Below are 25,673 nucleotides of genomic sequence, written 5' to 3' on the forward strand. Positions count from 1 at the left end.
AGGACAAACAGTTCTAGCGGCTGACATCGACAGGCCCAGACAAACTTCCAGGAAATGGCAGTCACACGACCGACAGTACCCTAGAACGTCGTTAACCGGGCAAACTTGGAAGGTGATTCCATGTGGGAAAGTCACGTTGATAGTCATTCATAAGTACTTAATCGGCCGCTCCAAAGAAAACATGCAGTAAATCATGGCTTCATTACGCGATCTTTGCGTTTCAGTAATTTTCAGCTCGTTTGCGGCACAATTCTGCTGTGAACGATTATGGCGGATTGCAAATCACTGGTAAACGGCCGATTAGTGCAGATTTCTACCATTCACGATCAATGTCGCCAAAGTTGTAAATTATTATTATTACGACCAAAGAGCAGACAAACCCATCAGGGACTACACATCAGGGCGAGCAATGCTCCGAGGAAATAAGATGGTCCATAATTATTCATAGCTCAGTAGTGAGAGTAGTAAATTTTTAGGTGTAATTGAACGGGCGCATAGCAGAATACCTGCTGCATTTATTATAGTTTGCGTTAACATATTTTAACATAAACAACGAATGACGAATATCATATCAGCGAATGGTTTCTTTCGTTTCCTTTATTTTTTGGTATTGTATGTATGCACATTCGTTTTATAAACACATTAACTAAATTTAAATTTCTTCTGATGAATTTCCCTTTCCCCTGATGTTGAACATCTCGTATCGTAACATGCAGCTTTGCAGGTGATAAAATTACGAATGACGAATACCGTATCAGCGAAACTTTTCTTTCGTTTCCTTTTTTTATCATAGCTATTCCTTGGCTTTCATGTGAAATAAATACAAAGAATCCCAACATAAGTAAGCAAATTGTCAAGTACAAGTACCGGTAGCTTTATTACGGACCGATCGAGTTTAGTTTTGCCCAGTGCACGTAAGTATGCGATTGTTTTTACACCGAACCAGAGTTGCGCCATTTTTTTGAAATTTTAAAATGAGTTTAAAATATATAATGTTCATTTTAAAATTCAAAAAAAACGCTACAACCGCCGTTTATTGTAAATACGGTCTTGCGTTTAGTGCATCAGTGCGTTTACAGGCAAACGTTAAAGATCGGTCCATGAATGAGACTTGTGGTACACTTGAATGCATTAAAGCTTTTTGGGATTTTGTTTTCGCAGCCATAACTCCCGAATCGGATGTTGTGCGCACAAACGATTTTCACGTCTATGTATGCAAGTTATCTGGCTGCAAAATGTGATAAATCATGGTTGTATGTTTGAGAGCGCGCGAGAGAGCGAAATTCGCCGAGCATGTGTACGAATCTGGTACCATGTACTGGGTCACTTCCCAGTTATTACTTGCTACTATGAGATAGATTTTTTTGTCCTGCCAAAAATAGTGCTGATTGTGCGAGCTGCGATGCCAGAATAGGAGTGACGGAATTGTGCGAGCTGGGAGTAACTGAAGCTGTGATAGCAGAATGGAGTTTATTCACTGATTTGCCAAATTAAGCAACCTTTGTCGAAGAATATTTTGTGGCCTTGGTATCTTGCCAGAGTGTTTTATACAAACATTAAAAAAACTTCCTCAAAACCACAAACTTTATAGCGTAAAACGAGTCGCAGAGGAATTGAAACAAAACTATAGAATAACTGTTAGTACAGAACAGTATGGAATAGTATAGTACAGCATAGAATAACCGTTAGTATAGAATAACCGCGAATTAATTTTATTCCCAGTTTCTCATAAACGAATTGGCATAGCTTCGACGTAGGCATCGTTGTCCTCTCCAACAAAGTTCCCGATGGACGACACGTTATCGAACGCGCAGGCTCCCGGGGTGCTTCCGCACGTTGGATATTGGTCGGTGCTGATGCTAACCGAGATGCGCTACAAAAGGTCACACTCTGAACAAGTGTATCTTGAGAAAACCGCGCTTGACAACTTGCTTACCTTGGGATTCTCCTGCAGCAATTGTCCCAGCATCATCGTCAAGTCTTCGTGGAAATTCGCGGGGAAATCGGATTTGGAAAGGTTGGTGCTCAGTTGAATGAGCGGCATGATGTTGATAATTAGTCGCGGACGAAGAGCGGGACTGCTGAGAACTCTGTGTTTGAAGAAGTGAATTCGCGGAATGATGTGTTTGTATACAAATGTCCCGCTTTTAAAACTTTGTGCGAACGGGTAACTTGTTGCGTTCGGATAGAACGACGCGGACAAACTGCCGGGAGGCAAAGTCATAAGTCTGGCAATACCCTAGAATCGCCCTTAACCGGACAATCTGAGAAGGTTATTTTATTCTGGAAAGTTACGGTATTAGAATTTAAAAGTGCACGAGCACTTAATCGGCTGCGCATAGGTTTTATGCAGTATATCATCATTACTAGCAGTTTCTGAGTTTTCAACCGCTTCAAAAGTTACTGCGGATTAAACCTCACAGTTAACGGAGCACTGAAGATTGACTGATTAGTGATTGTCCCTGTATTCGCTATGGTTTTCGACAGCACCATGAATGCTGCGAGGAAGAATCGTAAACTTGGAAAAACTTGAAAATTAGCAATTTTGAATGGTGCATTGTTTGCCAGGACTGATATCTTTAAAAATTATGTCGTGACTGTGGTACGTCTAAACCGATGCAGAAAATAAGACTCCTCGGTACATATGAGGACAGAACCACTTGATTAGAAATTTTTTCTGAATACCGAAATTTTCAAATATACAGATATGTACTGTAGCCGCCCGCACAAGTTGCTCCATTGGCAGATCCGGCCGCTGCCTTCTCCCTGCACACACTGCGCTGAACAGCGAGCAATGTGAGGCCAAATATCCGTATACCTCACTCTGTGGGGCAACTTGTGCGGGCGGCTACAGTATAAGATACGCTAGTTATCCTGCAATTCTGCGGTTATGAAATGCAGATATTTCATATGCACATACAAAGCCCAAAACATTATTAACATACTTACTGACACCGTATAAACACAAAATGTACGTGCATCTGTGCATTTCGTGATGGTGTGAAGCTAACTATTCGACCCTGCAGGACACGATAAAATAAGGTCGGAACATATTTAAATTTATTTGGCAACTGCCTCTACTCAATGACAAGAAGCCTGCGCAAATTTAAACTAATTAAAATGATTGAATTTTAAACATTGAAAAAACATCCAAAATCGTTAGTATCATTACGAGCGCGCAGCGTGCCCAAAACGGCCGCTGCGTTTCCTCTGACTACTGCCAGGCTCAAACGTTGTCTCAAAAAGGCCGTAGATCGAGGTTCCCCGGTTAATTCGCGGATCTTCCGGCCGACGAATCGAATCAGCTCCGCAAAAGACACTCCAAATGTCCCGAAAGTCTCGACTGCCAGAGGATAGAAGAGATATCCCAACTCTTCTACGAAATCGTATTTCCCGCGCTTACTGTTTTCGGCCATTTGGGCTACGCTCCCGGCTTTTCTCGAGCTAGCGTTCACGTGAGACACGGCCACGGTGTCCCAGCATGTCGCATCCCACACCACCGCCTTGCCGTCACGCACCGGAATCAGGGTCATACCGTCAGGTCGCTTGCCGTGGAGATCTGACAGTCCGGAAGGCTCGCTTTTACACGGATATCCCGCGGTCTCCAAACCACGCTTAATCTCGTTGTTCATCTCGACATGGCGCGACCACCTACCCTTGCTGCTTGAACAAGACAAGCCGTGGTGACCGTTTGTTTCTACATGGCTTCCGCAATTTACACAGTCGTGTTCCTCTACAACTGGAAGTCCAAAACGGAGGGCAACGCCAACTCTCACCTCTTCGTCCCGAAGGAATGTGCGCAGATTTGGTGCCGGGAGTGCATTTAACCATGCACCGGAGTCACGATGTAGAGCGGCCAGCAGTACAGCTTTATCGGTTTCGTTCGTGGCGGCTAGCAGCAGCGCCGACAGCACAGAGTCAATCACTGGACGATCCCAGGCCCGTTGAAACTTCCTGTTCTCTTCTGCAGGTGGTTCACACTTACTCCTGTCGGTCCACTGCCGCACAACCGGACCTAGGAGCTCAACCGTCGCAGGCTGGTAGATTTCCGACATCTTTTATAACTGCTGACGTGCTGTATAACGGAGACCTTAGAAGTTGGAAGCATTATTGGATACATTTGGCACGAGACATTCGTGGAAAGCCATGTGTTTCGTGTCGAACCATTCCGATTACCTGGAAAATCTTTTACCGTGGATGTGACGCTTTTCTACAGGGAATGTTGTCCATGTGGTTGGTGGCTTGCGCAGTGCGAACCCGGTTCGGAATTATGGTCGACTGGTTTGAGTGCGTTGCTGGACGTGCGCATTTTCTTATCGAAGTAAAACATTTGGATTATGCAGGGAAACGGGCATAATTTATCTCTGACTGTGAACAAGTTGGAAAGCTGACGGAAATGCATAGAATCAACGCAACCCAGTAATATGGGTCGCTGCTGTGTTAACTGGTTTTTGGCATTCCCACCGACTCTGTATGTGACGCTTTAATAAAATTGTTCTCACCTTCCCACAAATGGAATTTAGTTTTCCCGAATACGATTATTAATTATTTCGATTATCTCGTTTCTAGAAGACGGGAGAATCCTTGTGTCAGGCAACGTTCCCTTTTAAGGCATCGCAGGAAACCCCATGGCTGTTAGGCCACCATACAGTATACACAAACTCGTCACCCGCAAACCTCATTCATCGGCATTCACGATTATAAAGGCTTCCGACGGCCGCTGCAACCTACATGGCGTCAAGAAACACAGGTAGCGCGCTATTTTGTTCCAGCTGTATAAGAAATTACACCCATCACACATACTGCGAGCACAATCCGGGATTGTACCCGTAATCTGTGTGATGTGTGCAGTCCCCGACCAGGATAGCATAGAGGAAGAGTTTTCCTTAAGAATATCCTTTTTGTTTTAGTACTAAGTGTGTACTTGTCTTTGATACTAGTTTTATATTAAAGGTATTGCACAGTCCAGAAAGTACACTAATAGTAGCCAATACAATGGGCATTCAGTATGTTACGCAGCAGGTCCCGGTCCTTGGATAGCTCCCCGGGACACCGGAATCCACTCTTCGACGTTATACAATATGCTTGCAATTCTCAGCCGTGTTGTGCTCGTAGCATAATTTGGGCTTCTGTCGCGGAGTGTGGTGACGAGTGTGTTCGGCCAGATAAGAATGTTCGGCCAGATGTTCGGCTTGGTATGGAAGACACAGCAGGTTTATGGGTTACTTGCTACCGTGATGAAACTATTAAACTGTTGAACAGGATGTTGGAACGGTAGAAGAATTGGACGATCTGGATCCTATCAATCGCTGGCTGGCCATTAAGCCACGGTCGCCGTGCTGCAGCCGCTGCTCGTATCCTGACGTGGTAGAACGGCAACCCCGATGGAGTTGCGCGGAACCTGGGCCGTGCTGGTTCGGCAAAACGCCCAGTAGCCTTGCTTCTACAGCAATGTGCATTGTGGGAGAAGCATCATTGCTGGGAATAACCGCCGTTGGATGTGCAGCGCGTAATCCAGTGCTTAACTGATCGGATGGATGCCGCGATCATGCCTGGAAAGCGATGGAGGTAATAATGTGTCATTGCATCCCCTTATTTTAAATGGCCCGGTCATAGCGTCAAGAATGGGATAAATACACTAAACCTTTCGCTTTCGCACCCTACGAATCAGTTTTTGTCAAACGTTATGTCATTTTAAAGCTAGTAGATTTGTATATATTGTTTTGAAAACCGTTTGCGCACGCAACATCCGGTTCCCGAGATATACGTGCTAAAATGGGCGAAAAGTTTAAATGCATTGTTGTGTACCAAAAGTCTGGTTATTACCCAATCTTATTTGAAACTTTACCATAAAAGAGACATGGTCATAAGGTCGAAAGTGAACCATTTTCAGATCCATACCATTTTTTTCCGATTTTAAAATGAATTTTAAAATTTTCGAAATTCATTTTAAAATTGGGGAAAAATGCTATCAAGCTGATATTGGTTCACTTTCAACCATATGGCCAAGTGTCTTTCATGGCAATGTTTCAAGAAGATCGGGTAATAACCAGACTTTTGGTACACAACAATGCAATTAAACTTTTCGCCCATGTTAGCACGTATATCTCGGCAACCGGATGTTGCGCGCGCAAACGGTTTTGAAAACAATATATACAAATCTACTAGCTTTAAAATGACATAAAGTTTGACAAAAAAGTGATTCGTAGTGTGCGAAAGCGAAAGTTTTAGTTTATGTATCCCATTCTTGACGCTATGTACCGGGCCATTTCCCTTAAGAGAACAGGAACCGATACTGCAGTTCATCCCATAAGCCACAGGGATATATTTTTAGCTTAAGTTTAAATGCGCTTCACCGGTTCCCTAGCGAAATATATTCAGGATACAAAAAAAGATGCTGCAGAGATACGCTGGGATACTGTGGGCACAAGTGGAGACACCTGTCCCGATAATTTAACGTGCATTAACTGTGCCGCAGGTGAACGATTTGTATATTGTACATAAGCGTAAAATCCGTTTCTGCGCGCAATTATCCGACTGGGGTTACACCTACAGTAAACGAATTAAACATTTTTGAAATTTTTGGAATTTGAAATGGCCATAACTCTCCAGCCGGATGCTGCTCGCATAAACGGTTGTCACGCCACTGTATCAGTCTATACAAAGCATCTGGCTACAAAGTTCCATGAAACAACGTAAAAGTTGTTTAGGAGAGCGCGAAAGCGAAACTTTTTGGGCGGGTACACGAATCTGGTACCATGTGCCGGGTCTCTTTCCTTAACAAAGTCTTTACTGCAAAAACGAGACTTAGGCTGCTAGAAATAGAGTAGGCTTTTTGCTGTGCTTCTGTGTGCACTGTTTTTCTTATGCAAGGGTTTCAGTATGCGCCTTTCCGGTTAACAATGACGTTACGCTGGACAATAATCCGGTCTCGGCCAGAATATTCATGGATGTGCAGTTGTCCCAGAGCGTGCAGCCGGAACAAAACGATAGTAAGGATTTTTCGTTTCTTTACAAGCAGATACTGTAAGTACAGATACAGTTGCATTTCAGCAGCATTAAATTAATGATCTAGTCACATTTTGGGTCGTAAAAATTGATACATAAGCAATGCTACATAAGCAATGCTACATAAACAATGCTACATCTAGTAAAAAATGATAATTATATGCTAGCTTCGCTGGTTAGCATAAATCACGTCAGTGCAGCACGCTTGGAATCACCGGGAACGTTCTGGGCTGCGATTCGTAAAGATTTAAAAAAACAAGGCCGATCGGTATCGTGTGTACGTGCCGTATTACTGTTTCGTCCATGAGCCGTGCAGGCGCACCCGCTCATTAGCATATGCTAATAAGACCAATGGCGCGATGAACATTCTCATGCGGGCTGCGGCATCCTTGATTAGCCGCAAATCCAGGTTACAGAGGATATCGTTGCAACGCAGATTCGGAAGATTTTGGAAAAGTAATTACTGCAAATTGCAGTAACTCACGAACAAGATCGCACAGCTGATCGCTTTATAAATCGTTATGAAACCTCATTACAGCAACGGCAGGGAGCTTGTTAACGGGTACTGGGAAGGTCATTGACTTGTGCAGTATCACACCGGTCACACCGATATTAAAATTCCCAAACACGACGCAGAGTGGAATAAGAAGTGTATGCTGTGTAATCAGGATAAGTTTTTGGGATCTTCTTTTGCGCTAGTTTTTGCGAGGAAAATTGTATGTCACTCGGTACCTCGGATTTTTATCACCTTATATCTATATGACTTAATTGATGCACAGTTTGAAAGTTGAACGAACAAGTAAATCGGATTGATCCGTACTGGCAATAAACCTAGATCCGAAATCTCCCGCAACAGCTGAACGAGATAATGGCCTTAATTTTAGTAAGCATTTACTGAAGCTTATTCGATATTTAGAACCGACTACGCGATCCGCGGTCCAAGCTCTACAGCTCCAGATGCTGTATAAACTCAGTGCATCGATTTTCAGTCAGGTTATCTAAATCATGACGTTCTGGGAACCCGGTCACTTCCTCACTGGTTTTACAATTTGACATACGCTTCTTTGACAATGAGTAATAAATCAGTTGATGAGCTATGATTGATGTTCGTTCATACAGCAGACATCAGTGCAACGGAAGGTATACAATTTAGATGCCAATCACGCAAAGCCGCGTTTAATAAAGTTTGGTTATGTACAATCTGACTAAATGAGGAGGCTACGGTCTATGTTAAAAAGCCTGCGAACAGCCTTTTTTGCCCGCTGAGGCTGATTGATCAATGCAGCCTATCTGCTGTGACTATAAATAGACCGAAGACAGAGGATTTCAGTGCTACTAAAAAGCGCAAGCTGAATGCTGCCTCGCTGTATCGATCGATCGGCACATGTGCGTGTGAGTGGGTTAATCCGCTCGCATTCACTTACACACGTATGAGTGTGGCCGTCTGTGCGCGTACGAGCTGTACAAACCGGTTTTCGCTGTCTTCGCTAGAACGCACACCCTAAACCCGTAGCTTCCTTTCTTGCTCGCATTGTACAGATGCAGCGCAGTAGTAATGCGGTTGCCGAGAGCATCCAGTATTGACATCTGTTTCCGGCATTCTCAAAACCACCTTTTGCAATCGCTTTAACTGGATTCTCAATCCTGGAACCAAGCTCCCTCGCCTGGACACCAACTAATTTGCTGTATGTACTAATAGTGATGTGCGATACAAAACGATACTGCGCGCTGAAGACCTTTACGACAAAGATTACGGATCCACGCTTGTGCAGACACGAGAACTTGCGCTTTCAACCGATGTATACCCGGTATACATGTATGCAACTTTCTCGGCTACAAAGAAGTGATTCGCGGTGCGCAAAAGCGAAAGTTTTCGTGCATGTGTACGAAGCTACCGAACTTCTACCGAGCTATTTCCTTGTACATGTACATTGTGCCGGGTCAAGATGAGCATAAAAGGAAAATTCTCACAGGTTTCCAGTAATACAGAGGTATTTAACCGGCAGGGCTTCTTGCTTGCTGACAAAAAGCCGCATTGTTACGGCGCTAATTGTCAGGCTGATAACTGTTATTCGCGGTCTTCCGTCAAAACAATGTCACAACTGTCGGCGAGTGGCGTGTGCGCGGAGTGGTTGACGGGTGTTTGTGCTATAATTTCTGTCGTGTTCAACTGACGTAGAACATCAATCATTAACTACCAGTAGATGAAATCGCTGTCAGTACGTACCATAACTACGAAACAAATCCTATCATACACAATGTTTTAGAACCCGCAACATGTCTTTAATTGTATGCTCTGCAGTTCACACTCATAGGAATTGACACTGCGGATCTGTCGAGCTCAAAATCTGGATCTCGAACGTCATTTGTCAGCAGCAGCACTGCTTGTATGGCCCGCGCTCAAGCTCTGACTCAGACTCTGACCGCTCAAACTCTGACTCTGACTCTGACTGAATAACCTAAGAATAACTTAAGAAACCTAAGAAACCTAAGAAAACTAAGAAACCTAAGAAACCTAAGAAACCTAAGAAACCTAAGAAACCTATTAAGACCTAAGAAACCTTCAGAGTCAGAGTCAGACTTAGAGCGGTCAGAGTCAGACTTTGAGTAGTCAGAGTCAGAGTTTGAGTGGTCAGAGTCAGAGTCAGAGTTGGAGTCTAGGCCTGCTTGGGCCCGCCGCATGTCAAATCCTGCTAATCTTAACCGCATAACATTGCGGTTACCGGGAAGACTGCGCCAGCATTGCTTTTGAGTACGGCAGTGACTCGCCAGGCAAATGATACGCTATCCTCCCACAAAGTTCAGTTAAGTTCAGGAACCACTGCAGCGAACTGTAATCGGCAAGAACCAGTAGGTCCAGTACCCTCATTTATATTGTACACCTGCGTTGATATATGGCAATCAAAATGGTGAAACTGTTGGCCGAATGAATGTTGCGGAATGAACGCAGATCCACCGTTGTGCGACCAGTTGTACATGTGTGTAAATAAACTTATCGTTCGCTGATTGTGTAGTGCACCATTTTGATTAAATGTAAGAAGCCAGTGGAAAACTGGGATACAACCGAAATTGAGCTTTATTAGTCTGACCTCGGCAAATTGGACGACAACACGCCAGTCGAGAGGCCCGGAAGGTATACTGCGCGATAATAATAAAGAGTAGATTTCTTTTACGCTTTTTCGTTCACCAGTATTATTAAGGAAAACGGCCCGGTACATGGTGTCAAAATGGGATGCATACACAGTACACTAAACCTTCGCTTTCGCGCACTCCGTATCACATCTTTGCGATACTTTGTGTCATTGAAAATCTAAAGGATTTGTGTACATTGTGCTGAATACCGTTTGCGCGCGCAACATCCAGTTGACGGGATATGGTTCACAGCACGTTCCATTAATTTTAAAGTTTTTGAAATCCATTTTAAAATCTGAAAAATAGGTCTGACATTTGTTCACTTTAGACTTTATGTCAATGTGTCTTTTACAGCATAGTTTCAAGAAGATCGGGTAATAACCAAAAGTTTGGTACACAACAGTGCATTTAAGCTTTTACCCATTTTGGTTTGCCATATAGACTCGGAAATCAGATGTTGGGCGCGCAAAACGGTTTTCCAAAAAATGTAATGATTTGAAATCATTTAGCTTTAGAATTACATAAAATATTACAAAAAAGTGATTGGGAGTGCGCAAAAGCGAAGCGGGATACATAACTAACAATAAGCTCTAAGCGAAGTTTAGTGTATGTATCCCATTTGAGATACATACACTAAACCGGGTCATTTTCCTCAAAGATATTTTGGCAGCAAAGTGGCCTTAATATTCCCTATTGTAAAATTTGTCACTCGAGCATAACTAATGCCCTGATTCATTCAGCATTTCCTCACCATCAGGCCGGTTTGTGATTTTTTTGGACGCTCGTTTTTCCAACCTTAACAATGGATACACGTTAACGTTGATGTACATACATTAATGTACATCCATGTTAACATTGGATGTACATACGTTAACGTCCCAGCGCGACGTCGGTGTAGCCTCGAGCGGACGGTGTAGACTATCAATGCGCTGTATGCGCGTATTGTACGGTAACGAGACGGTATTCAGCGCTGCGATTGTTGCAGTTGTATTGGCGGATGATTGGCCGCGCCGGTATTGTTCGTACGAGTGTTTTTGTTGTCCTCCCGTGAAGCGTGAGATGCCGAATCCTTTTGCAATCGGCCGACGGATACACCGGGCACGCTGCTGACGACTGCCGCGTTCAGCATTGGCGGTGCACTGAGTGCACCGGTCCACCAGACTGCCCGTCATAATAAACGCCTTCAATTGCACGCTGCACCTGGAGCCATTCTTCTGCACCGGAAATACACCGCGACAGTATCCCTGGTTATCGATAAATACTGCACAAACTGTATATATACTGCATATACATTGGCATATGCCGATTTCTGTGCTAAATGTTTCACTTTTGATGATGTCCTTGGAGAATGATTCATGACGTATCGGTCGGGTCAGCAATCATGAACGCGACAACGCCGACGTCCACGGCGATCAAGGTACGTAATTTAAATTAGAGCGATTTGATAAGGTAATTACTTAAAGACATTCAAGCCGAAAACACTGCACTTCGTATGCAGTTGGCATTAAACTATGAATTTACCATCCATTAAAAAGCGGCCGCGGTGCGATTTTTTCGTTTTCAAGCATTTGTGTTGATTGCCTTTTTTGTCGAATTTGAAATACAATAAAATCTACTTAGAAAACATAATTTAAAAAATATTTTTTTAAAAATGATATAATTTTGATCTTATTTAGTAAAACGTTCATAAAAGAATAGTACTTAATAGGATAATAATTAATAAAAAGAATAGGGAGGGCGCAAGTTACGCTCCGATTTACGTTGTTCATGCAAGTCAAACCGAGTTTTGAGTTCTACCGCGAGTTAGGCTACCATAGACAATACATGTAATTTTTATGATAGTAACGTTAAAGCTAGGTTTTCTTGGTAGCAGGTTACGCTTTAAAGTTACGTTAAAACTCGATAACTTGCAAATAACTGGCGTTAAGTTACAGAGTTAAGTTATAACTGCCCGGCTCTCGTGTTTTTAACAAACTCAAAAAAATTACAACAAACAATTTATTACAGGTATGAAAACTTTTTAACAATTTAACATTGAAATAAATAATTTTTGACATAATTGGAAATGACTTCTGAACATCTGTAACCCTACAGAGCGACCCTTTCGACGCAGCGTGTTCGTAAAGATACTTATATGTGCCGATTGCAGCACTAACCAGTCTGTATTTGTGGGTCAAGTTTTGGCATTGTGTGTTTCCTATGCTGCATTCTTTACATAATTATGTTAGTTCACCGCGGTTACAATGCTCTTCCAGGTCACCCAGGAATCTCAAGTCACCAAGAAGGAAGCGAGAGTGAACTGTGGCATTTGCGGGAAGTCGTATGCCAGCAAGAAAAGCCTAAAAATCCATCTACGTCAGCACACCGGCGAGAAGCCGTACGCGTACGTCGAACGGTCTCGTACCATGTTATAAAGAAGCGCGAAGGAATTGTGTTCACAACATCTTCAGTATCAAGCCGGGTTCCTTGTAGGTGCCACTTATGCCCCAAACGATTTAGCCAGACCAATATTCTCAAAGCGCATCTGGATTTCCACGCCGGGCGGCGTGACTGGGCGTGTAATATCTGCCAGAAACGCTTCACGCAGTTAGCTCACTTGCGCACCCACCAAAGGATACATTCCGAGGCCTCACGAGATCATACCTGCTCAAGATGCGGAAAAAGCTTCAGTTCCAAAGGTACGCTTTCTTATGCTTTCCCATGTTTCTCGGTTTCTGATTTATTTTCTTACGTTTCTTAGAGCTCCCTTTATCCCAGTTCACAAACACAATAATTACTACAAGTCGGTTTACTGTTAGATATTATTTTATTATTTTACTATTAAATTTTATTTTTATTCTAAGAAAAGTGCGGACGTCTGGAGGGAAGTGGCCCGGTATATGGTATCAAATTCGTGTACCTGCACGAAAAGTTTCACTTTCGTGGCACACCAAAACACATTTTTGTGTCGGTTTATGACATTCTGTAGCCAGATGATTTGTATGCACTGACGTAAAAACCGTTTGTGCGCGCAACATCCGGTTCGGGAGTTACGGCTGTTAGAAAAATCCAAAACGTTTAAGAAAAATGGCCCAGTACATAGCGTCTAAAATGGGATACATACACTAAAACTTTCGCTTTTCGCGCACTCCGAATAACTTTTTTGTAATACTTTCTGTCATTCTAAAGCTAAATAATTTCTATACATTGTTATGAAAACCGTGAAAACCGTGTGCGCGCGCAACATCCAGATGCTGAGATATGGCGTACTAAAATGGGCGAAAACTTTATATGCATTGTCGTGTACCAAAAGTCTGGTTATTACCCGATCTTCTTGAAGTAAAAGACACATGGCCATGAAGTTGAAAGTGAACCAATATCATATCCATAGCGTTTTTTTCAGATATTAAAATTTCAAAATTTTTGAAATTCATTTTAAAATTATGGGACAGTGCTACGAACCTGAGATTGGTTCACTTTCGACTTTATGGCCATGTGTCTTTTGTAGCTGAGTTTCAAGAAGATCGGGTAACAACCAGACTTTTGGTACATAACAAGGCATTTAAACTTTTCGCTCATTTTAGTACGGCTTATCTCGGTAACCGGATGTTGCGCGCGCAAACAGTTTTCATAACAATGTATACAAATCATTTGGCTTTAAAATGACATAAAGTATTACAAAAAAGTGATTCGGGGTGCGCGAAAGCGAAAGTTTTATTGTATGTATTCTATTTTCGACGCTATGTACCGGGCCGTTTCCCTTAGATGCATTTCGGTGTACCAAAATTCTCATTATGGACCGATCTCCTTCAAATTATCCACGTAAATGCACATAACCATGAAGAACGTCTTTACACCGATCCAACTCCCGAACCGAAAGTTGTGCGCAGAAACGGTTTTCACCCCGTGTATACAAATCATCTGGCTACAGAATGTCGTAAACCAAGAGGAAAAAGGGTTTGGGAGTGCGCGAAAGTGAAAGATTTCGTGCATGTGCACGACGTTGGGGCCATGTACCGGGCCGATTCCCTTAACAGACAAGCCAGTTATACTATGAATTTAGTCTACCGAATAATTTTCTTTGAGCCGCGATACGACTGTTCGCGCTACCCTAAAGTGTGTACACTGTAGCCGTATGTTGTAGCGGTGGAAAGATGTACACTGTACACTGTAGCGGTGGAAAGAGCAAAAAATAATGCTACAGTTCTAGCGTGATCGTCGTTGCGCTAAATTTTGTTGTTTACAAATTAACAACTAATGCATGCACCGTTAAAAATTTTGGTGACAAACCTATTTATAACTAAATTGGTTTGGTCTCTTAAAATAGGACATTTCTTTAAAAGTAATGTTTCTGTTACGAACTGTTGTGGCTGCAAAATAGTTAATTTAACGATAATTATTTGTTTTTTATAACGAGATTAAATATTTTGCGTTCGTAAATCAATATTTTATTAACGATCCTTAAGGTCATCAACAGTGCGAGATTGTCGTAAATATACATAAGTTATTAACACAAGCATCATTATTTCGCAGTAAAATTTGTCGGCATTTCCATTATCCGGAAGCAATGACCATTTAGCATGTTTTATTACCATATAATGCATCCAAATAAGACTGATTTATGCGTTTCGGGTGGATTTGGGTCTGTTTTCTTGTAGTTTTGTGTACCCTCGAGAAGGATTAGGACGACGATCACTAAGTATTCAGTTTTATGTCTGCTGCCTTCAGCTGTAGGAGCTCGTTGCCAGTAGAAACGACAAGCTAACGAGGCACCTAACAACCTTGAACCGGTGATAAATTAGCCTAATTTACGCTGTACTTAATGAACCGACCAGCACCAACGCTATGATACCTTAGATACTGTACAGACATTTTCGGAAATAAATCATGGAAGTAACTAATGGCTTCCTATCGGCTATTTAAGCATTTATCGGTAATTATCGGTATTTATGTAATTTATGGGAATCATTCGCTCTGTTCCTATTTCCATTAAGCACTTGCGCCAGTTCAGTGAGACACTGGCTTGTTAAACGAGCTGTATTTTGGTTTGCGTGGCTAGAAGTAATGCGATTACGCAATGCTTCTAATGAGTCAATAATGTTCAAAAATAAGTAAAGGGGTGATATACGGTGGGCCACCTTGAACTATACCAATTTGCTTACGCAATTTCTATTTCTGACGTGTAAAGCACATCGTACTGCTTTCGGAGCACTTGTAAATTTTACAACCACTTAAACCGATTTTTAGTTATACAGTAAGTCTTGTAAAATACAGTGATGAATATAAAATCACGTTATGTGAGCTGCTGTACATGATGGTAGGTCGCACCGTTTAACTTAATATAGCGGTCCAGTTGAACACCATTACGAGTAGGTAACGATAAATTAACTAGAGATTTTCTAGTCGCTCAATTCATTTATCCAATGATAAACGATAATTCGGCCCACGAAAACAGTCAAGAAGTTTAAGCACTACTATTTTTATATTCAACAGGTTCGAGAGAAAGGCACGAGCGCCGTCACACCGAGGCCAAACCCTTTAAATGCCAAAAATGCCCGAAACTGTTCACCCGTTCCGCCACCCTCCAACAGCACCTCAACGCCCACCGGGGCTTCAAACCGTTCGCCTGTCCCTTCGAAAATTGCGAGCGCCAGTTCACAACGAAATCCAGTGTGCGACGTCACTGCCGGGAGACTCAACACGCAGCGGAAGCCGAGAGCGACCGGGACAGTACAGTTTCTTCGGGGCGCGATTCCGGTTTCGATTTAAATTCCTCACTGACCAGCAGCGTGTCCATCGCCCCGGAAAGTCCGGTGGTAATTAAAGTGGAAGAGCTGGACGAAATGCACGAGATGGACATGTACCGCAAGGTCATCGGCAACCTGACCGAATCGCAGTTGGAGCGTCTGGAGGAGTACCTGCAAATCGCCATGGATGACCGGGAAACCGACGTCGATGATCAAGTAGCGTACACCGTCAAAAATGAAGCAATAAACGAAAACGCGGAATCGCTGATCGAGAAGGCCAAATTATTGACCGGCCGTGGGGAATTTTCTGCCGCAGCTATCGTGGCGCGCAGTCCTTTTGCCGATTCAAGTTATTTGTGTTCCGGAGATGAGCAGCGTTATTTTTTACCTAAGGACACTTTCGGCAGTAACCACTGGAATTACTGTCACGGTCCGTCACTCGGAGAATTCGCTTACAGTGGCAATTTCGCCATGATCGATGGCTATATTATGGAAAGCCGTTGGCTGCATTTTACGGGAGCGTATCCCGTTGCCACTTCTTCGTGTGTAGACGACGACAGTAGCCAAGTGTATGCATTTGATGGACCACCGACGTACTACGAACTTCCTTGAAGTGTTCGACGGTTATTAATGATTCTGTTTGCGTCAGATGGAATCGTGTTGACCGTGGGATCAGTTCTTCGGTATCGGCCGCTTTATTAGCATTTCTCTGTTACTGCTCATGGAATACAGATCGTGAATGGTGGAGTGCTCAGAATGTCAAGGGAATTTTATTCTGGATTGGTTGATCCGGAACGAATTCCCTTCTTGATTGTGGGATGTGATATTTGGAAGGATCTTCATTGTTTTTATGCCTGTATTTGTTTATGAAGTTTATACTGATCATGTTAACCACCGCCGGCTCACTAACTGCATTGGTTGCTCATTCCATACGGAACCATGACATGTCGCGATATTAAATTTTTACCATAACCAATCGCTGGTGTTTTACAGATTGCTCCCGTCAGTAATAACCATAAAACCTACAAAAGTCGTGAGTGAAATAAAGAAAAGGCACATCAGTATTACGAATTATCGGCTGTTATTGGCAGTGTTAACTGTCAACACAGCTTCTACATTATGGCAGTTTGAATTACAGTAATTCGTACGGCAGACAGAACAGCATAACAGCCTAGCAACTTAAAGTACTAATAAGAATTCTAGCGCTGTTTCTTTGACATTTTTGTCATCTGATCGATATGTACGTTACCGTACTTGCACTCTGCAGGCGCAGATATTAATCAGCGACTTCACAAATACGTCTAGCCAAATTAGCGTTTGATTGTGGAAGCAAGTCAACCCAAGATGAGATCTTGCACGGGTTCTTCCTTAAGGATTCGTCAAACAGCGCGCAGTTACTGTAACTATATATGCACTACCGCCGTCTACCGTTATATACTGCAGATTTCACGTACCAGATGAGAGAATCCATGTGTAAAATGCAAATGATGTGTTTGATAAGTACAAGATTAGAAAAATAATTACCTGAAAAACAGCTGCTGCGTTGGAAATCACTCGACACTCTACAATAATATATAAAATGATTGGCTGGGCTTGGTACTCTGTAGAAAGTCTATTAGCATTCCGTTCATCCTGTGTATGGACTGGAACTCTTGTTATGCACCCGTATAACACAAGACAAATCGAGTTACTCCACACGAAAATCATAATTATGGACGTAGCGCAGAGAAAGTCAGTAGTTTTGTGAATCAGCCAGGAAGAATCGAGATAAAATTCCCACAGGACTGCCGCACTGGGCGGTTGCCCCTGCTCTGCGCACCGGAAGTCCCTGAATTTCCTTGATTTGAAATTTTCCGCGGAGCTTTATTAGCAACATGTATATGTGGATCGCTGAGAAGATAGCAGAGATTCTGTTAACTAGGCCAATTTTTTTACAGTTTAGACAGGAGTACTTAACCACAAATTGCATTCCTGGCCGTCTGCCAAGCCATGCACTGCACTGCTGATCGAGCAGTGTGCGTGCATTGATAGCCAAACACACTGTGCCGTGCACGTTGTGCTGCCGGATGCCGTCACTTCCGTTCGATGGGGACGGCGAAACAAAAATTAAGGCTATCGAGTTATCGACCTTAATTAATTAATCGTCGACCTCGCGTAGACGATTCATATCGGCCGTTGAACAATGTTCTCTTCTTCTGATATTATTCTCGAAATCGCATAGTTTTCCAGTCTCTTTCTGAACTGATCATTTCTGGTGATGGCAGCATATTTCAGCGTTGTTTGCTGTGTGTTTGGCTTTTCGTGGATCCATGTAGTTCTTCACACTGCCAGAGACGGGAACGCATTTCGTCCGCACCATATCATCGGCGTGGTTTTGTAATGAGAAGTAGAGGGAATCCCAGATGCGGGATTATTCTCGAGAACCCCGTGTGCAGTTGCCTGATGAGTTGCGTTCCCTGAGCAAGGCAGGGAGCGAAACTCTACGGGCAGCGGCTGGGCTTGATCGGCTCCAGTATTCTAATACCCATATTCCCACCGAGCGCCTTCTTGCTGGATAGTTTGGATGTGAATACACCGGATGTGCTCGATTTTTAAATCGGGCAAAGAACAGCTTCGATACGCGCCACGGAATTGTATGGCCACGATCGAGTTTCTGGAGGATGCTGTCTTTCTATCTACGCCACGGTTCGTACATAGTTTTATTGAGAATATTTTATGGCTTCTGCCTGTAGTATGATCAGTAGACCATGGTATTCCCTATGTAACCTTCAAGTATCCTCCTTATTTTCAGAAGCCTCTTTGTTTCCACCGCCGTATAATTTCTGCAGCACGTGTCGTGTGTTGTACCATGGTTTTTTTTAGGGAACGATCTCGGGAAATATCCTGGTATTGCGCTTGATCTGGAGTTGGTATGTACTTACATATTTTTAAATAATTATTATGTACTTAACTATGTTGTATGTACTATGTACTTATGTATGTATGTATTCTTACGCTAGGTATCCTTTATATATCCCGCTGTTATTTCACTTAAAATATTCGAGTTCCAAGCTGGTTAACACAAGGTTAACGCAAGACTTCCGACATGCGCGACGGATACACGGGTACGTTGGGGTACGTTACGTTAATAGTCTATGCTGAAATGTCTTAAGGGATTTGGCCCGGTACATAGCACCAAATTCGTGTTCATCCACGGGAACTTTCGCTGTCGCGCACTCCCAAACACTTTTGTGCATTGCTTTATGGTATTTTGTAGCCAAAAGAATTGTATACATAGTTGTGAAATGCGTTTGCGCGCGCAACATCCGGTTGCGGAGTTATAAGGGTAACAAGATCCCAGAAAGTTTAAATGCATTCAGGTGTACCAAAAGTCTCATTATGGACCGATCCCTTTCAAATTTTGCACGTAAATGCGCATAACCATGAAGATCGTTCTTACACCGATCCACTGTTATAGGATGTTTTTCAAATTTTAAAACGAATTTCAAAAATTTTAAAATTCATTTTAAAATTCGAAAAAAATTGTGGAAGTCTGGATCCGTGTAAGAACGATCTTCATAGTAATGTGCATTTATGTGCAAAATTTGAAAGGGATCGGTCCATAATGAGACTTTTGGTACACCTAAATGCATTTAAACTTTTTTGGGATTTTGTCACCCTCATAACTCCGCAACCGGATGTTGCGCGCGAAAACGGATTTCACGCCTATGTATACAAATCATTTGGCTACACAATGTCAAAAAGCAACCCAAAAAAGTGTTTGGGAGTGCGCGCAAGCGAATATTCCCGTCAATGTAAACGAATTTAGTGTCATGTACCGGGCCAAATCCCTTAAAAGAAGCAAAAATGTGGCCAGCAGGATTCACAGAGCATACGCCAAGAATACCATACGAATCTCGTGGATACCGAAGCTCCTGAATGTGATGCGCGTCTGAACGTCCCTTTCAATTCGGCCCGTATTTGTATTCCGGTGTTTTTATTTCTCTCTGAACGTGATGATGCTTTACAGGGGCTTCTCACACAGTGTTCTCGCCGAATCCTGTTTCTTGCGACCATGGAAGAATGGCGGGAACAGTTAAAGAAATGACTTGGCCACAGCGTACAAAAGCGTGCACACGCACGCAAACGTACATTCACTTTAGCGCTCTGCCAGTCCCTTTTTTACATCGTCTTTTTTGTATTTTATAGCCAGATCTTTGTATACGTTGGTGTGAACTTCGTTTGTGTGCGCAACATCCGATTGGGAAGCCGTATCTCGAATCTCGGAGATGCACAGAAAGTGATAACTTGCAAGTGTCAGGTAAGCCATCAGACGAATTATAACAATATATACTTCTTATAGCGAAGCTGCAGACAACTTCCACCAGTTACCTCAACTCTGAGCTGTACGTACTGCAGTATCATTATTCGTATCTATTTATCTTATACGTGAACGTTTTTCGCATTCCAAACATACTCACAATGCGAATTCGCCGAGACACCCGACCACACGTTATTCTCCGCGTTGTTTTGCATGACAAAAACTTTTACATTTAATACGTGTTAATTAGTGCTTTTATGCAAGGGAAACATTATGAAGAAGTTATCAAGTTTTCTAATGTGAAACAACGCGGAGGATAACCTGTCTGTCCTTTCCGGGTATTTTTGGTGCAGCGCGTCGCTCGGGCGCTGCACCAAAGTGGTGCAGTAATCCAGTCACGAATAATGAGGTTATTGAGGTACATTACCAGTTTCGTGAACGTTTGCTGAGTAGTTTGCTGGATAACCCAGAGCAAATAAATGTACTAATGCGATTTGCATTTAACCGTGGACATCAGGTTACCTCACACAAGGTCCAAAGTTGGATAGTATTTCAAAGATTTTAATAAACACCATGAGAAGTGATGTAAATGGCGGTTTCTTATACAGTAAGTTAAGGAGTTTTCAGTTCTGTTTGTGGTGTGCTGTCAGTTAAGCAGTTCTTCTCCACGTCTTTCGTTTTCGCAACATTCTTCCCATTTTTTTCCCACAGTAACCGAATCTTCTGCCGATTTTCATGAGACTACCGCATTTTTACATCGCTAATCTATTTTTAGATATAAATTCTTTATTATATTTGAAGTTTCATACATTCACGGTAGGTCAACAACACTACTGTACACACTGTGTATTAAGACTGAAAAAAACAACCAAATTCTCCATTAACAAATTTGTTCCTTCCTGGCAAAGTGCCCAAAACTGCTGCGGCATTTCCCTTCATAATGGCCAAACTGATGCGCTGTTTAAGAAAGGCCGTGGATCTGCTCTCGCCTGTCTTTTCCTAATCAGTCGTCCAAAGAAACTGACCACTTCCTTAGCTGCTTCTCCTAGGACTCCCATCGTCTCCACAGCAAACGGATAAAACCAGTACTGATCTCCCAGCAAGCGGTAGTTATATCGTTTTCGGTTTTCCGCTTGACGAGCTGCTGCTCCAGCCGCTTTGGCCGATCCTTTCAGGTATGACTGAGCTAAAGTGTCTGCACACGTGGCGTCCCATACCAGTTGCTTTCCTTCACGAACGGGAACCAACGTTGCACCATCGGGCCTTTTGCCGTTATCTCTCAGCATTCCTTTAGGCTCCAGTTCGCAAGGAATCCCTGCCGCGAAACAGCCACGTTCAAGGATGGAGTTAAGTTCCACATGCTGACTCCATCTTCCTTGGTTGTATAGGCATGCTAATCCGTGATGGCCATCCGGAGTTACTTTAAAGCCACACCCACGGCATTCATGTTCCGCTACCACTGGCAACCCAAAACGCAGGCCAATGGCGATTCTTACTTGGTCATCGTTCAGGACGGTCCCAAGGCAAGCTGCCGGTAAGGCGTGCACCCAAGCTGCTGATTCTTTTTCCGATGCTGCCAGTAGCAGGGCCATTTCCTTCTCGTTTCTGCTCCGAATGGCTTGCATGCGTACCCGGGAGTAATTCATCTCTACCACGGCCCAGTCCCAGCTCTTCTGGAATTTCCTGATTCCTTCCGCTGGCACTTCGCATAGGTACCGATCTGTCCAAGCCTCCACAGCTTCCTGCAGACCTGAAATGCGGTAGCCTGGGAGTATTTCCGAACAAACTTGCGTTACCGAGGTAGCCGAAGCGATAAACGCCGACAATGCTAGCTCCTCTGCACGCCGTAAGCCCAGTCCTCCGCGACCAACCGGAAGGCACATCTGCAACCACTGCGTATCGGTTACCGCTACGTTCACGATCGAGACGACAGTATTCCGCATTAGACCGTCAAATTCCCTCAGCAAATCCGGGCACTCGTAGGTCTGACTTGTCCGTAATATGTACAGCAGCTTTGGGACACTCAGACAGTTACGCAGCAAATAAAGTGCCTGCTGGGATGGCAGCATTTTCAGCTTTTCCACTAGTCGGTTAATTTCATCAATTTTTGAACGAAGGAATGACGGGACCGCAAATATTGTTACCGGTGCACCCAACAGCGACAGTTTCTCACATTCCAGAATTTCGATATCTGGCCATTCCCAAACTAAACTATGTTTATCCGCTGCGCGCTGTTCTTCATCTCCACCAAAAAAGAAGGCTTCGCATTTTCCATAGTTCAGTACCAGACCTAAAGCTAACCCTTCGATTTCAATTTTCTTGATGTCCGCCATCACGTCCGCTTTTGTTCCGGCAAGTGTTATGTCATCTAGAAATCCTCCTTTGAATTCACTTTTAAGGCTTTTCAAAAGAGGAAGAATCGCTAGACAAAACAGCAGTGGTCCGGCCGGATCTCCTTGTTGGACGCCCCATTCGGATCCAATTACTGTATCTTGACACACCAGATGGGAGACAGGCGAATAAGCCTGATGAAAATATGGTAAATACGTTGGGATTTCCGCTTGCACCGCCTCGAGCACGGCTCTCCGGCTGATCATGTTAAACGCGTTTTTGAAATCCAGCTTTACCATCACCCGCGATTCTTTGTGATCTGCCTCCAGATAACTTCTTGCTGCGTGAACTATTGCTTCGGCTCCGCCTTTCGTCCCGTAACCCATCTGAACAGGGCGAAATTTCATGCCCATCTCTTCCTGGCATCGCGTACTAATGATTTTTGACGCCACTCGTCTCAATACTTCACCCACCGCTATTGGCCGGATTCCTCCAGAGGGCTTCTTCAAAGCCACTAAGTTGGCACCGAACAGAAAGGGGCGCACTTCCTCTGGTACTTTTCCACCAATAACTATATCCATGAGGTTCGTTAAGGCCAGACATAGCTCACTTTCTACGGCATCGCGATGATTCAGCATATCTTTCAAATGCTGAGGTTTCATTCCCATGAAACCACCTGCCGAACCTGCTGGTATGCTGAATACTGCCTCCAGAAGTTCGGTTGGAGTTACCCGTGGTACAGCTGGCGAGGGGTTGAGATGTGGCAACGTAGTATCGGCTGGTCTCGGTGGGTGTTTCTCCTTGAGCGCAGCTATAGTTTCCTCGTTGATCTCCGCCAATGATTCCTCGGAAGCTAGGAACTTTATGATATCTTTTGTCCTACCGTTCTGGAACATTTGCGCGACCCGTGTACGCAAACGCTGTTTATCGTCACTCTTTCCCGAACGCTTTGATGGTCGAGGTTTTGCCGTTTTAGCTGGGTTATTCGTTTCAAGTAGGCCATTCACTTCACTTTCCTCCATTAGCCGAAGGTTGCGCTTTATAGTACTGCTCAGGGAATCCGTGCGGAGAGCCTTCGATTCTGGCAATGACAATGCACTTCTGGAGAAAGTGAGCACGGCGCACCACGAGGCGGTGTCGTTCTTCTGAATGCAGCGTCGAACGCGCTTTAAAAATTCCTGCGTACATAGTTGCTTCGCTGCTTTGGGGATTCTGGAGGATATCTTCGGACGTGGCCCGTTCAGCAGTTCTTTCAAGCAACTAATGGGGGTTAATGCGGGAGCGCTCTGGGTATTCTGGGTCGCCGCGTGGTCCCTGGAGGTTTTGAAGCGCATATCCAGAGATCCATCCTTCTTTCGCTAATCTATTGTTGTTATTCACAGGTTGCAGTATTTTTGATTTAGGACGGGATATACGGTACATTCGTGTTTCTAGCTGGAAACTTCTGTTACTTTATTTCAAGTTCATACGGATGGTTGCCCGGATTTTTTCAGTCATCCACGGGGCTTCGGTTTCCCAACTCGTTTCGGGGAAAACTGGATTGCCATCGTTTCCTGCCGAGGATCGTTTGCCTGCAGCCGATGCTGGATTGGCCGAATGATCTGTGGATGATTTCACCAACCCTTTCCCGCAGGAAAACGTCTGCATGGGTTCTTCGATATACGGCGGACAGGTATTTTTTTTATTGTGATAGACCTAATGTACTGGCAATCGTCCATAGCGCCGACATCGCGGCAAGTACGTCTGCCGTGCGTGGCACGCGTAGTGGAACGAGTGAGGGACCCTCGAGAGAACTGACAGAAACACTACAAGCGAAGCACTAGCCCCATGCGGACTTTTGTGTGAGAGGCATTCCACGACCCACGGGTTGAGGATTCGGACTTTGACAGCGTTAAGGACTATGCGTCCATTGCCAAACAGATCGAAGATATCCACAAGATTTGTGAGTCCTACTCGTGGCGATAGACGATCTTCCACGTTTGCCCGCGTTGAAACGTTTAAAGACATGGCGAGAAAAATCCTGGAACCTGAGATTTGGCCAACAGAAGTGTTTGTAAGTAAATGCGCTGCTGTATTCTTGTTTACAGCTTGATTTGAAATGCTGTATATTCTGGAGAATTGTTGTGGTTGTGAGTGTCTGCTGCTTCGAATTGGGCTCTGCCGTGAATGGGTACGCTGCACGAACGTTAAACCATTAAACCTTTCTTTACCTTTACAGTAACAATTACGGGACAATCTTGTACTCCGGGGTGTTATATCATATATCGCAGCCGGTTTCCATGGATGGATTTATGTTGGACTGTGCTAAATCGAGTAATAGTCGCAAAGTCGGGTTAGCACTACCTGGCGATCGAATGTGCAAATGTTGTTACGCATTATTACGCATTATTATGCAGAACTGATACCTCCCTTCGTAAGAATTTAAAGTAAGCTAAGCTTTTTAAAAATCAACTGTTTGTAAACAGTGCCAGGATGAGTATTGTCCAGTGTTCATTCAGATTCAGTGCGCAGCACCTTTTTTACAACTATGCTTCGCTATTTTTCTCCACTTTCCGGCATATATTCAAAGAATGCAATCCAGTTTTGTTGAAATTAAAGTATTTTACTTATTGTCGGAGTACTGGTCACCTGTTTATGAACTATGGCTTGTCATCGTCTCAATTATCACTGAGTATACGATGTACCATGTTATTCTTGTTAAGTGACATGGACGAGATACATGGTACCAAAGTCAGAGGTACACGGACGAATACTGTCGCGCCTCTCAATCTTTTCTGTGCATTTTTTCTTCACATTCTGTCGCCAAAAGATTGGTGTACAGTAGTGTGAAATCGGCTGTTTGTTCGCGCAATATGCGTTTGGGACGCTATTAGTAAACTAAGATTCACAATTAAACGCAAGAAGGTGTGACGCTAAGCACAGTACATTTAAAACGGCGCACCGCAGTCTTCCCTTCGATTAGTAATAATTTTCCGCACTGCGGTGCCACACGAAAGCCGACTATATCGTCAGCGGCCGCTTTCGTTTCTCTTCTCCACACTGCAACATATTTCGCGGTACCTCAGCTTGTTCATAAGGAAATACAAGTACTAAATACAGTACAACGCAAGAACCAGGCGAGCAAAGCTAGCTGGCAACTGATCTGCGCAGAAAAGCATTCTCTGGGGCTGCACATT

The 25,673-nt window shown here is 43.6% G+C and overlaps 2 protein-coding genes across 7 annotated transcripts; one reads left to right on the forward strand and one right to left on the reverse strand.

The window, feature by feature from the left end:
* Positions 1 to 3,006: 3,006 nt before the first annotated feature.
* Positions 3,007 to 4,467, reverse strand: LOC129598632 (uncharacterized). Its single transcript, XM_055496613.1, has 2 exons — positions 3,173 to 4,467; positions 3,007 to 3,020 (listed from the first exon to the last, which is right to left on the reverse strand). Exons 1-2 carry the CDS (start codon positions 4,053 to 4,055, stop codon positions 3,007 to 3,009), a joined length of 897 nt encoding a protein of 298 aa, XP_055352588.1. The 5' UTR covers positions 4,056 to 4,467.
* LOC129598643 (zinc finger protein 112-like) lies at positions 3,504 to 16,915 on the forward strand. Of its 6 annotated transcripts, XM_055496635.1 has the most exons (9): positions 3,504 to 4,287; positions 4,344 to 4,471; positions 4,570 to 4,750; positions 5,116 to 5,195; positions 5,263 to 5,568; positions 11,126 to 11,557; positions 12,396 to 12,523; positions 12,613 to 12,818; positions 15,613 to 16,915. In XM_055496635.1, the coding sequence occupies exons 6-9, from the start codon at positions 11,489 to 11,491 to the stop codon at positions 16,476 to 16,478; spliced, it is 1,269 nt and encodes a 422-aa protein (XP_055352610.1). In that variant the 5' UTR covers positions 3,504 to 4,287; positions 4,344 to 4,471; positions 4,570 to 4,750; positions 5,116 to 5,195; positions 5,263 to 5,568; positions 11,126 to 11,488; the 3' UTR covers positions 16,479 to 16,915. The 6 variants fall into 6 exon arrangements, with proteins under 6 accessions (XP_055352610.1, XP_055352608.1, XP_055352609.1 ...); XM_055496633.1 differs by having other exon boundaries at positions 3,504 to 4,471; positions 5,020 to 5,195; XM_055496634.1 differs by having other exon boundaries at positions 3,504 to 4,471; positions 5,023 to 5,195.
* Positions 16,916 to 25,673: the final 8,758 nt, after the last annotated feature.

The sequence above is a fragment of the Paramacrobiotus metropolitanus genome, unplaced genomic scaffold, assembly GCF_019649055.1.
Source record: "Paramacrobiotus metropolitanus isolate TYO unplaced genomic scaffold, Prichtersi_v1.0 Parri_scaffold0000126, whole genome shotgun sequence".
NCBI lineage: Eukaryota > Metazoa > Tardigrada > Eutardigrada > Parachela > Macrobiotidae > Paramacrobiotus > Paramacrobiotus metropolitanus.